Source organism: Bemisia tabaci, chromosome 3 (assembly GCF_918797505.1).
Source record: "Bemisia tabaci chromosome 3, PGI_BMITA_v3".
Classification (NCBI taxonomy): Eukaryota; Metazoa; Arthropoda; class Insecta; order Hemiptera; family Aleyrodidae; genus Bemisia; species Bemisia tabaci.
The window spans coordinates 5,070,646-5,084,869 of record NC_092795.1 but is presented as its reverse complement, the minus strand read 5'-3'; the positions used below and the strand labels follow the sequence as shown (position 1 = coordinate 5,084,869).

The following is a 14,224-nucleotide window of genomic DNA, read 5'->3' as shown; positions in this document are numbered from 1 at the left end:
ATCCCACGATAACGGTCGCCGGTTTGCTAATTAGAAAAGGTCTTTTCACTAATCCATCCCTCCCTACTCTTTTATCTCCCTCCAACTCATGTATTTTTGACCTTTTTCATACAGGTCAGGTGAGAACGCCCGCTTGCCTGTCCTTTCTTTCAACCCAACGGCCCGATCTCGAGTGCTTAGGGAGCGTTCATAGATCACATGACGCACTTTTTTTGAATTTTTAACCCCCCCCCCCTATCCTCCCCCCGTTCCCCTTGTGAGGAAAATAAAAGAAAGCCCATCCTTGATTTTTTAGATGAGAGGGCGCACCATCATCTTGCATATTAAAAAGTCGCCGAATTAATGTTATATATGTATTTGAAACCAGCGACCCGTCGAACAGAAAAATATTAGATTTTATGATATTTTCATAATTTTCTAATTTTCGGGCACATTTTGGCGGTTCCAGACTATGGTTGCAACTACCGGTCGATCGAGAATCGTCAGAAGCCTGTTGATGAACCGTAGGATGCTCGCTGCAACACATTGCAATTGGTCATTTTACAGATCAACTGACATGATCATGCAAATGCACTTCGTGCAAAAAAAGAAAAAAATCGCACTTGCATTTAGGAAAATGCAGTGCATTTCTTATAATGCGATGCATTTCAGTTCATGCACCACATTTCTGCAAATGTACCGCATTTTTGTAAGCCATTGATGATTTTTTTTCTTCTTTTTTGTGCGAGATGCATTTGCATAAAATGTAGAGTGTCGTTTTACAGAGAGTATGGACATAACAGCCTTCCTCTTAGACTCCCCTACCCTCTCCTCTGTAACGCAGTCCCACTTTCCTTTCACCATCAGGAGCGTTAAGGATTTTATCAGCGGCTCTTCAGCGTCCTTTTCTTTTCTTTTTATTTTTTAATTTCCTCCCTCAAAGTATATAACTTCACCTTCGCATGCTGAGCTCGTAGTATATGAAACTCTTTAATTGTTTATTAAGAAGGGGTAGGAATCAAAGGAATCTCTTTTGACAGTGGGTCGTTGTTAAATCGTTATCGAAAATGCCCCATTTTTACCATGGAAATGCAGTTCCTGTCATAATTTACTTTTAAATCGAAAACTACTTTTCTTGAATACTTTCTTGATTTATCTGCTCTGCGAGAAGAATATCCTGTGCAACATTCAAGCTGTGATGTTAAGTCGTTCTCTTATGATACATTAAATGGCAAAAGTATTAGTCGACTGTCCTTTGATAAATTTAAAAATGAGCGGAGATTCTAAATACCGGAAATGAGATACGTGTTTTTGCATGGTCTCTCCGTCAATGCTTGATTAGTCGAGGATCAAAACGACAGAAAGTCCCCCTTTCGACGAGACTGGCAATCGCACATTGAAACAAAGCACGGCAAATTTTACCAGAAGTATGGTAAATTCTATCATAAGTCTACTTAATCTTTAACACAGTGATACTGTAGGGTCAAGATAGACGGTTCGCTGATTTTTGAAATTGATAAACGAAGTTAAAGACAATGAAGACAAAAATAGGAAAATGGAGCTATCCTAAAGGTGGAAGCGGGTGGTTGCAATGTACAAAGGAGGTATAAGTAATAGATTAAATAACAACATCCCATGGATAGACCATTTAATTAGTTCATCATTTCACCCCTGGTCTATGAGAATCACTCGTTTCGACTAAAGGAATCGCTTTGTTCCCTTTGTCTCTTCTGTCTATCGTTTTGTCAGCCAATTTCAAAGATCAGATGGCAAAAATCTGGTACCATTAACCATCATTTGGACGTTTTTCTGTCAAACGGAACTAAGCGCCAATTTGAATTCCTTTTGAGGAATTTAGAATGTCGGATAGCGCGTTCTGTCAAAAGGAACTAAGCGCCATGGAAAAACATTGCGAGTGTAGGACGGAATGAGCCTGACGCCCGGCTTCGCCCCCAATCCAAGCCCCCCTCTACCTTCCTCCCCCGATGGCGCTTAGTTCCGTTTGATAGAAGTACGTCCATTTCGACGAATGCTACCAGAGTTACGGTCTTTGCTACCGAAAAGTCTGTTAGTGATTACCATTCTCATATTACTGTTGCTCAAACCATAGTTTTTTTAGTTTTCAGCCACATCCAGATATACGAAAAGAAATGGGCAAAAAGAGCTTGATGCAAAAACAGCTTTTTTCGCCCCCCCTCTGGAAGTTCTTCAGACTTTGTCTATTGATTACTCATACTTGAGCGCTTCTTTTCCCAAATTTTCAGACCCCCAAAAAATTTTGGGGGTGAGCTAGGGGGGGTGGAAGTCAAAACCTCTGAACCTCGATATCTCTTGAACAAAGAAAGATATCGAGGTCCGGTTTGGACGAAAAATCGTCTAAAATTGCATACTTTAAGATTCTAAAGATCGAAATCCCGATATCACATTTTTAAGTCAACATATGTGCTTTTTTCCAGTTTTTAGGTCGAGAAAATTTCTTTTAAACGAAAAATTTACAAAGATTTCAATTTTTTATTTGAACCAAAACCAGTTTTTTAAATTGTTCGTCTTTTTCCGCATCCAACGAGTGGTCCATTAAGCTGGGGAACCAAGCGGTTCCGGAGTTATGATCGATTGAAGTTTCCGCTCAACGCGCGCCGACCGATTTTCGCGCGCAAAAAAGTCGGATTTGACTGTTATTAGATCAGATTGAATGTTCAAACTGAGCAAAATGCTTTATTAGGGACTCTTGAGGGTCGCTGAGTTCAGAAATTACAGCTACTTCCAAAAAATTCACGTTTTTAAAATTGCAGCTTCGGACAGGACCACTGAGCGGCCAGTCGGCGCTCAGTGGGCCTCTAAAATAGCGCTGCGGAGCTGTAATTTTAAAAACGTAAATTATTTGGAAGTAGCTGTAATTTCTGAACTCAGCGACCCTCAAGAGTCCCTAATGAAGCATTTTGCTCAGTTTGAACATTGAATCTGCTCTAATAACAGTCAAATCCGACTTTTTTGCGCGCGAAAATCGGTCGGCGCGCGTTGAGCGGAAACTTCAATCGATCATAACTCCGGAACCGCTTGGTTCCCCAGCTTAATGGACCACTCGTTGGATGCGGAAAAAGACGAACAATTTAAAAAACTGGTTTTGGTTCAAATAAAAAATTGAAATCTTTGTAAATTTTTCGTTTAAAAGAAATTTTCTCGACCTAAAAACTGGAAAAAAGCACATATGTTGACTTAAAAATGTGATATCGGGATTTCGACCTTTAGAATCTTAAAGTATGCAATTTTAGACGATTTTTCGTCCAAACCGGACCTCGATATCTTTCTTTGTTCAAGAGATATCGAGGTTCACAGGTTTTGACTTCCACCCCCCCTAGCTCCCCCCCAAAATTTTTTGGGGGTCTGAAAATTTGGGAAAAGAAGCGCTCAAGTATGAGTAATCAATAGACAAAGTCTGAAGAACTTCCAGAGGGGGGGCGAAAAAAGCCGTTTTTGCATCAAGCTCTTTAATTTCCAGTGATGTAGGGAGGGAATCAATCTCTCAAAATGTCGGACATTTTCAGATGGGATCTTTCCTTCTTTACTCTCATCGTACATAAGTCCCTCATACTTAATCCTATCTATGCTTTACTCTTGAACGTTTTCTCTGAGGGCTCCATTCGTGTTCCAGTTTGCGACATGTGCGGTTTTTCGAAATCGATGCGTTGCCAAATCTACCATCGATGCCTTCGCTTTTCCAGAAAACCCCAACCTCGTTGCCGAACATAACGCCGAGAACGAAGTTATGCAAGTTACCTGCGATCAGAAAAACGCACCATTGTAAACAGCTATTCAGTTCCCTGGATAATTGTAAGTAATGATTGATGCAGTTTCTCAATTACCCCCCCCCCCCACTCGCAGAAAAAATACCTCTTCCATCTCCCCTCCAACCAGGGTTGCAATTTTTCATGAAAAATCAAATCTTGAAATTTCATGTGAGATATTTTATGATATTTCAGAGAAATATGAAATATATTGAGAAATATTTGTCGAAATTAAATGCAAAATTTAATGAAAGGCAAACGGTTTTCGCTTTTTGGCGTATATTAGTGCGTGTTGCAATACCAGCCCCTGAAACTATGCTTCATACATTTTGCATATTATATATCCAACTTTGTAAAATTTTATGAAATATTTCATGGAGATTTCCGATGTTTCATATTTTTCATTTCACTTGTGCAACCCTGCTCCCGATCTGCGCCCCCCCCCCCACCTTCCGGTGGGTGCGGTCAAGGAAAAATCTGTCATAGTTCCCATACTATACAAGAGGTAGTACCTATACGGGGAGAGTACGTACATTTTGATATAATTTAATTAGGTCGTGGAGCTTTTAAAGCCCAAAAGAGCAGCCAACTTTTGAATTCTAATTATTCAGAGTGATTTATCATTACAATCGTCACAACCCATCATTTGTGAAGCACGTATTTGACTTAGTTCTTGCATGAATTTACTCATTTATGCGGAGGAACAAGAACGCTCAATTATGAACATTCTTATACATCTTGGTTTGAAGTTGGAATCCAAAGATTGGCAGTGACATTTTTTGCGTTAGAAGTTGCGTTGGCTGCTTTTTTGCCCTTTGGGCCTTAAGAGCTCCATATTTCGGCATGTCCGCACACTCCCTACATATGTAGGTACCCTACCATACAAGCCATACAGTTTTTATCTCTTTTCTTCTCAGTGCAATGACGCTATGTTGTCTCTCCGTATTTTTCAGTGCTAGAGGAGCTTGAGAACCAAAAAGATGACAGCAGCATCCCTAGTCACCCATATTGCGCCCCAAAATGCAGATCGAGAGGAAGTTTGACCAGCTCGAGATCCCTGGATGCGGAGACAGGACCTCGAAGCTGCACCCTCCCCAGGAGTGCGGGAAATCCCTCCAGTGAGATCTTGAGCATATCTCACCCTGATAACCCCACCGCAATGGAGCCGGATTATTCTGCGGAGGATTTTGACCCTGCCATGCCGAACGTAAGTGTCTCCGACCAGTGGCGTGGCGTGATTTGCGATATATCGATTGATCTGCCATTTAAACCTATGGAAAAGGATCGATAAACAGGATGCTCGCAGTGAACACCTTAATGATAGATTCTTTGCCGTAGCTTCAAATGGGGGAATATCAATATATCGCAAAGCACGCCACGCCACTGCCTCTGACTGGGGATCTGAAAGGGAACTTTCCAGTGGCGTGGCGTGCTTTGCGATACATCGATGGATCTGCCATTTAAACCTATGGGAAAAGATCGATAAACGTGGTGTTCGCAACGAAATCCTTATTAATCGATTCTTTTCCACGGCTTCAAATGGGGAAATATCGATGATCGATTAATCACGCCTCGTCACTATACTAGAGCTGCTCTCCCCTTCGCGGGGAAGCTTCCGCCTAGAAATGTTTACCTGCTTCTAGCATCTTCCGACGTGGTGAATTTTTCAGAATCTACTTTTCAGTAAACGCTCAACAGGGCTTTACAAGTGAAATGAACATGTGGAATGTTTCATGAAATCATGTGACTGAAATATTTCAGCAGCACCATCATTTTGTTCTTCTCTTTCTTTGTTTTCTTGCTTTTTGAGGTCCTTTTACTATTTTTCTTCACAGCAGGAGTGTTTCATCAAAAGGATCCAGGATGTGACGGATCTGGCTAGTTTTGATAACTGCATCAATGAGGCTCGTGCTTTGGGGTCCAACCAGACCTCCATAACATCACCAAGAGTTGACAGTCTCCTCTCTCTGGAAAAAATCCTTTCCGAACTAAAATCCCTCGATCATGGTAGGTATAACGAGTGCTGAAATATATACAAAAAGTCTTACAGTATCAAAAGCATCCTTCAAAAAAAAAAATAGTTGACGGTAGCTCTCTAAGCATGTGTACCTACATTTAAAATTAATTCCTGATTCTTTCACGTTCTATACGCGAGATTTTTAAACTTGCAATATTATTTTTTCTACACTGTCAAACATTTTGGAGTGAAATTCTATGCCGGAGTCTAATAGTCCATAAACCCCGATTGATTTGAATGCGTAGCGGAATCTTCTTCTTACGGAGTGATTTACACTATTTCAAAGCGGAATATACTCTTTTTGCGGAGTGCTATACGCTTTAATGGTGCTAATTTCACTTCTCATTCATGTCACTCGGGGTTTTTGGGAGCTGTGTATAGACTGCGGCACCAAAATTCACTCCTCGATTTTTAACAGTGCATATCGAAGAAGAAAGACACCTAATCTAATGCTCAGGGCCGGATTAAGGGGGTGGCCGCATGGGCCACGGCCCATGCCGGCAAATTCGGCAATTTTTTTAAAAGTAGGTATAAAAAAAAATCGGATTTAGAGAAAAAAATACAAACGAAAAAAGGCAACAAAATCTCTACTTTCCTGAGAGTATAGTAATTTCTAATTTTGTCGTCTTTTTGTGATACAAGTGACAGACAGCACCTTTAATTAGTCGAGTTCAGAGAGAAACCAAACACGCAATTTGGCCAGGAACAGCGCGACTTAGAGAGAAACGGTGACGAGGACTTAAGATGAAAAGGAGAAGCCCTCGGCGCGGCGATCGATCGGCATGTAACACATATTAGCGCCTACAAGACTGCACGAATACTTCACGCATTGCATCAAACACAGTGCGGTCACTGCGGTCAGCGAGAAACGGATAGCGCCTGCATAAATGCATGAATACTTCACGCATTGCGTCAAACACAGTGCGTTCAGCAGCGGTCGTCGGCGTGAAACGCATAGCGCCAACAAAACTGTCGGAATACTTCACGCATTGCTCCAAACACGATGCGGTCTGCGCGGCGGGCGCGGCGGCGGAAGTTAAAATCATTAAACCACATTTATTTGTTCTTTTATAATTTTTTCGTGCACATCTTATGAATGAAAGGCCATGTCCACGCAGAGATGGTTTACGAAACTTAACGTTCGCGCACAGTTCGGTGAATTTTTGTTAGTAGTGTTAACAGGGCTTTCCCAAAAAAGGTTTCCAACATGAGTAAACGCGTCTTATGCACCCCACCCCCACTGGCACGTTCACTTGATGGTTTTTATTGATGTTTCAAAACGAATGAGAAGGGGGCGGCAAAATATAGGCGGCCCATGGGCGGCAAGTAGGTAAATCCGGCCCTGCTAATGCTTAGTAAGTTTCTTCTTAGCAGGATACAAAATTCGACGTAATTCTGCTTAACTGACCTATAAGTTGTAGAGACGTGTGGGAAATATGGAGTGTGCTCTAGAAAGCTGCACATGCACGAGAAAAAATGTAAACGTTTATGCGGATTATTTTGAAAGTTTTAAGGATGCTTCGCACTGTGCAGAAAATTCACTGAGATTTACACAAAAATCCGCACAACCGTTTTCATGTAAAAAATTAAATCGCCCAATTAAATTTGGCAATAGCTAACGTGGCTTGGTTCCTTTCTGCTTAACGCGGTCCATCCGAGGCTGTATGTTGGAAGACCGTAGACACACGTACAGAGAATGGTATCTTGAACAGCAAAATACGTATCATAGAGTAACGTTCGTAAGATTGCCAAAAGCTGTTAAAACTCTACTTTAATCCGAGTATCTTACGCACCTACACTATCAATGTGACTTTATGGTATGCTTGGTTTAAATGACTAAAATCCACATTCAGCAGCTAGGCAATAGCTAAGCTTTAAAAATATCCATAGTTATATAGACCTCATATCCATTTAACCGCTTTTTTCAGAGAATATAGACGAAATTAAAACGCTAGAGCTTTTTTCTGCTCTGTACCTGCGGCTAAAGGAAGAGGGCCTTACGAGCAGATATTGTCCTCACTCAAAATTAAAATCAAAGGTTCTCAGGAATATTTACTCTTTCGTCGAGAATGGCACCGATCCAGTGTTGTTGGAAATCGCACACATATCATTAGCAGTATGTATTCTCCATCATCTTGTTTTCCTCCCTTTTTTCCCGCCTCACAATCATTTTTGGATTTTGAGAGAACGCGAAAATTAGACAGGAAAGTTTCGATCTTGTTTTCTTAAAACAAAATGATGTAACCATCTTCAAAACTTCGAATGCTTTCTCAGGCTACTCTCATTAAAATCGTTATTGATGATATCAGTAAGTTATAGTAGAGTATAAGTTTAGAAGATTGCATTTATAATAGAGCAGAATGAGAAAAATCAGTTGGAGGCTGCTCATCTGATGTAATTTGGACAAAATTTTACGGTAAGGAATTTCCAACTCTGGCTCGGCCATAAAATCACTTATCTGTGTAGGGAATGTAATGCCATAAATTTTGTTGCTAAAATTAGCCGAAAATAGTATTTTCTTGTTGAATAATGCAATCTAGTAGACAGAACTGATAACAAGCAGCTTACAAATATTTCACCTGATCTAATTCTGTCTTAAAAATTTTGAGCGTATTTCTTTTGATCCGGTGGAAATCCATATACATACACTTCCAAGAAGGTAAATTACTTGGCTTTCGGTCAGAAAATGGAATAAGAAAGCAATGAATGGAGGAGGTGAATGGAAGCAAGAAAAATACACTAGGAACAGAATTGAATACGTAAGTCTGAATTGTATGTACAGGGTGCAAATATTTTAATGAGAGTCGAAAGGTTTATCAGACCTTACATTTTTACCTTGCTACATACAGGGTAAGTGTAGTTATGCACCTAAAACAATTTGTATTAAAACGATCCATCGTCCAATTATTACCTTGAAACCGTTATTCTTATTTTCAGTTGAAAGTAAAAGGACCAAACGTATCATCAGTTTGCAAGCTCATTTTCAAAGTGACGAGATCGGCCAAAAATGACGAACTATTTCTACACAGCGACATTTTAGGTTAGTTACTTCGTTTCTGCCTATCTTTTCCAATGAAGGCAAATCTCACGACTGCTCATAAACTGCTGGACTGGCACTATGATCTGATCCAGTGGCGTGGCATGCTTTACGATTTATCGATTTATCTGCCCTTTAAACCTATGGAATAGGATCGATAAGCAGGGTGTTCGCAACGAACACATTAATTGATTCTTTACCGTAGCTTCAAATGGAGAAATATCGATAATCAACCATTCACGCCTCGCCACTGATCTGACTGTCCACGGGGAAAATACCCTCAGGTTACGGAAGGAGAATTTTCCACAAAGTGATTTCAGTCGAGTCGAGTCAAAAACTAGATCTTGATAACTCTTTCGTGCCGTAAAAAATGAGCTGCAAGCGGTTTAGTGTCTAATCGCGTCATTTAATGGTGTAAAGCTGCATTACAATACGTCACCAATGTTGATTTTGCAAGTTGGCAATACTGTTTTACTTCATTAATATCTATTAAAAATATCGATTTAGGTTGCATGCCTCCTCACCAAGAATCGATTGTTTTACATACATTCAAATGGAGGAAAAAGATGTTGCCAACTCATGAGTCGCCACTGTCCGTCACAGTGCCTCGCAGAGAGAGATTAGTTATCAAATAACGAAATTACAATTTTTGCAAACCTCAAGTGAATGTCAGAAATATAAATTTAGATACAGGTCCTTGAGAGGGATTGCAATGATGTATACATACAGATAATTATTTAAAACACGGAAGAAAATATTTGCGAGATTCGTATAAGTTTTAAGATACGTTCGCCTACCGTAAAGTTCTTTACGACCCATACACAACTTTAAAATTATCACTACACAATCTTCACACCGCGGATCTCCTGGGAACTCCTTTATCGAATAGTACGGATTTAGCAGTTTGTTTTCAGGGACTTCAGGAACGTGGGCGAGATTCCACTGATTAACATTTATCGAAAATTTTACAGATTTGTTCATCGAGAGTTTAACGACACCTCTTGAAGATCCGGAGGCGCTGATCTACGCTTACGGGGCGTTGAAGTTCTTGACCATGAATCCGACCTTGCTACAAAGTCTCTTGGATCGGGGAGTTCTCCAACTCATGGTTCTTCATCTGAAGCTTGTCAATACCGCGGTACGAAGTGTTCTCTTCTAAAATTCCAGTTTATGAAATGTACACATTAAGTTTAACACGTCATAACACTAATTTTCATAATTCTTATTGTCCATCGTTTCATAAATTATAAAAGCACGTTCAATACTTTGAATCCGCATACATTTTCTCAGTTTCAAAGTCATAATCCTCAAAGACGCTTGTTTACAATGCGCTATCGGTCGTGTTGATTAATCTTTCAAATGCATAGGTTGGCAGCGGCACTTTCCTAGTGATTTTCGTTTTTCACGTTGTCGCCCTTTGGGCCCTAAGAGCTACATAATACATATATCCATAGAGTACATAGAGTCGTATTGCAAGTGGGAGAGCTGGCGCCACTTTTAAGCATTTTCCAGGTCCCGAATTCCGAGATTCCTGTGCGGCGCCGGGTCCCTTTATCGATACATAATCGATTGTTTGCGATACACGGGGACCCGGCCATATTCCACACCGCCATTTTGGATCGAATATGTATCGAAAAAGTGACCCCGCACACCGGGCTCGGAACTCGTCGATCAGAACATGGCACCAGCTCTCCCACTTACATTACGACTCTATGTACTCTATGCATACATCGAGTTGTCCATACTCGCCGGTCGCGGAAATGTAAGGATAAAATAAGTTTCTTCTCTGGAGCTACTCGGAAAGACATGAAAAATCAAACGCCTAAAACAGTACATGCTGAACTTCTTGGCACTGAATTTCAGCACGAGGACGGCATTCAGATGCAGGAGCAGACGAGCCACGCCATTTTCCAGCTGACGGGTACGTTGCGGCACGTAGCGGATGCTGCGGCACATCTTTTCGTCTCCACCGGGGCGCTGCAAGAGTTGTGCGTGACGTTAAGGTTGTTCTCGGGAGACATCGACCTGGTCGCCAATATTGCCCGCACCATCAGGTACAAATGGACTGCATTTTGCAATTTGGAACTTTAAATTCTGGCCCGGTTTGAAAACAACGTATGTGCCGTTAGTTTCCCTATGCACATAAGTGTTTTTTTCAGATGAGCCAGAATTTATAGTTAATAGTTTCAAATTGCAAAATGCAGTCCAAATAATCATCGGCTTCCTTTGATCTCGGCTTGGAGCGCCTTCAGTTCCCGGTGATACGCTCTGCTTTGCCACGGAGTTAGTTTAGTTGCCTAACCGAACCAAACCCAACTAGAGTCACTGATTTCACTACAAACATGCGCGAGTGTGCCAACTAGTAGTGCAATGCACTCAAGAAAAAAACAGCATATCGACGGCCGAGTCCGCAATCACAAATCTCGTTCAGGGCCGGACTAAAATGGTGGCCACATGGGCCGCGGCCCATGGCGACAAATCGAGGAGGAAGCAAATTTTGCACTTTTTTTTAAATGTAGGTATGAAAAAAATCGGATTTAGAAAAAGATTACAAACAAAATCTCTCATTTCCTGAGAGTCTAGTAATTTCTAATTTTGTCGTCTTTCGGTGATACAAGAGACAGCACTTTTGATTAATCAAGTTAAGAGAGGGACCAAACACGCAATTTGGCCAGGAACGGCGCGACTGAGAGAAAAATGATGACGAGGACTTGAGATGAAAAGGAGAAGCCCTCGGCGCGGCGGTCGGCATGTAACACATATTAGCGCCTATAAATTCCCACAAGACTGCACGAATACTTCACGCATTGCATCAAACAAAGTGTGGTCACTGCGGTCAGCATGAAGAATGAAGAATGCATGAAGACTTCACGCATTGCGCAAAACACAGTGCGGTCAGCGTGAAACGCATAGCGCCCACAAGACTGCGTAAATACTTCACGCATTGCGTCAAACACACTGCGTTCAGCAGCAGTCGTCGGCGTGAAACTCATAGCGCCTACAAAACTGTCGGAATACTTCACGCATTGCTCCAAACACGATGCGGTCTGCGCGGCGCGGCGGAAGTTAAAATCATTAAACCACATTTATTTGTTCTTTTATAATTTTTTCGTGCATTTCTTATGAATGAAAGGCCTTGTCCACGCAGAGATGGTTTACGAAACTTAACGTTCGCGCACAGTTCGGTGAATTTTTGCTAGTAGTGTTAACAGGGCTTTCCCAAAAAATGTTTCCAACATGAGTAAACGCGTCTTATGCACCCCACCCCCACTGGCACGTTCACTTGATGGTTTTTATTGATGTTTGAAAACGAATGAGAAGGGGGCGGGAAAATACAGGCGGCCCATGGGCGGCAAGTAGGTAAATCCGGCCCTGATTTCGTTTGGGGTGTCTGAAAATCTCTGCCTATATGTTATTTTGTTAAAGGACATAAATTGACATCATTTCTCGAAGTTTTTGCACAATTTTCTTCGCATGGAGAAGACAAATCACGGCAGTTTTGATGAAATGTCATTGCGTGGTTTTCCGTTAAAAAAATAAAGTATGACAGGAAGTCTGTGACGTCGCAAACCGAGTTATGTGATTGCCGACCTATACCGTCGATATGTATCGATTTGGAGCACAACAACCAGTAGTTTCTCTCATTTTTCTTTATTCCTGAATGTTTACATTTTTCTATCCAACACAAATAGATTGCAATTTGCTTGCGATTGCTGATTGCCTACCACATACACTTAACGCTGATTAGAGGAAAGGCAAACTGGATTGCATTTTGCAAAAAGGAACCAATAACATTCCAGCGTTGCTGCGATTGTGCAACTTACATTTTTTGCAAATAATTACTGAAATCATGGAAAACAATTAAAGATAAATGTTATGGGAATTTGTTGGGTCGACCATTTTTCAAAGGCAACGAGAGAAGTAGGACAAATCAACCTATTCTCAAAGCTTTAATACTTGTACAAAATACGTCGTTTCACGATTGAAAAATGTAACTACAATTTTTGCCGATGTATGTAGGAATATAACTGTGCAATACTACCACACCTAGAGGAAGAGCACCGCATGAGTCTTCAGACGTTGCTAAATTTCCTCTGACAAATTATGAAAAGAAATCTGCGATTATCTTCCACTAATTATTCAAAGAAGCATATTCGCAATCAGATCTAAATTATCCGAAAATTTAAAAAAACCTTCAAGCGTTGCCACATTTCCTTTGATAAAACACGAATTTCCTAGTAGAAGTATGAATATTCTTCTTCCAATTTTTCAAATAAGTTTGTTCCCAATTTAACCTAAAGCTCCAGAAAATCTCAAAGAAAAATGTTCATAACTTTCCTCAAAAATAAACCTTATATCGAAGGAAATTTGGCAACTCTCGGATGTTCATACGGCGTTCTTCTTTTGCACGGCAGTATACCACACAGACTTATGACATCACCTTGGCCTATCATACATGACGAGTAGAAAGTCAAAACCTGGCGAGGGTCATCAGGTTATTGCTAAAATATGCATGTTACTCCTCAGCGTAAAGTGTCCCGTTTTCATTGGATTTCCATCAGGAAATGTTTTCTAAATTTGGTCTATTAGAAACTGATGCCCCATTATAGGCACCTGATGGCAGTTACCAGGTATTTAATTTCTGCTCTCCGTGTAAAAAAGAAAATTCACACTTCTTCAGCTTCGTGTTGCTCTCACCTGAAAAATTCAGTTTCGTATAGTTCAATAAAAAGATTCTCAGGTTTTGACGTCAGCCAGAAGCTATACTGCCGTGCTAAGGAAGAACGCCGTATAAACCCTCCGGCGTTGCCAAATTTCCTCCGCGATATCACGAATTTTTGGGAAAATGTTTAAATATTTTTCTCCCAAATTTTCAGATAATTTTGTTCGCAATTTCACCTAAAGTTCCTGAAAATGTCAAGGAAAAATATTCATAACTTTCTTCTTTACTAAACGTTTTATCGGAGGACATTTGGCACCTCTCGAATATTCATACGGCGGTTTTCCTCAGCACGGCAGTATAAAGCACAAATCGTAAAAGGAACGGGGAAACAATTTTTGTAAAGCTCATTTCCACACCACCTTAGGATAGTCCGATCAGGTAAATGATACGGTACTGCTCCTGGAGGTAGAGCTTTAGGCGCGCTTTTTTTAACGTGGTATCGCCATGAGCCCTAATCCACGGGGGGGGGGGGGGGGGAATAAAGTACTTACCAATGCTGACGCAGCTCCATGCTTCCTCTGCTCCATGCCATTTTTGATTTTGCTAAAAAGCAGCTCTTCTCGGAAGACGGAAGTAGTGCCCGCTAAAACTGCTTAACGATTATAACCCTTATTTACAAATGAGGAGAAATTAAACGGTATCTTACCTTCGGTTGCGGGAACGGCAGCTGCACCTGAAACAGA

At 40.9% G+C, this 14,224-nt stretch overlaps 1 protein-coding gene across 1 annotated transcript in view; it reads left to right on the top strand.

Moving 5' to 3' along the window:
* Window positions 1-14,224, top strand: part of LOC109043335 (armadillo repeat-containing protein 2) — a 60,945-nt gene that overhangs the window by 26,486 nt on the left and 20,235 nt on the right. Inside the window, exons 2-8 of the mRNA XM_019060532.2 lie at window positions 3,632-3,810; window positions 4,718-4,971; window positions 5,600-5,771; window positions 7,710-7,897; window positions 8,719-8,821; window positions 9,790-9,956; window positions 10,682-10,872. Of these exons, the coding sequence (XP_018916077.2) occupies window positions 3,632-3,810; window positions 4,718-4,971; window positions 5,600-5,771; window positions 7,710-7,897; window positions 8,719-8,821; window positions 9,790-9,956; window positions 10,682-10,872 (1,254 nt within the window). The remainder of the gene's footprint in view (window positions 1-3,631; window positions 3,811-4,717; window positions 4,972-5,599; window positions 5,772-7,709; window positions 7,898-8,718; window positions 8,822-9,789; window positions 9,957-10,681; window positions 10,873-14,224) is intronic.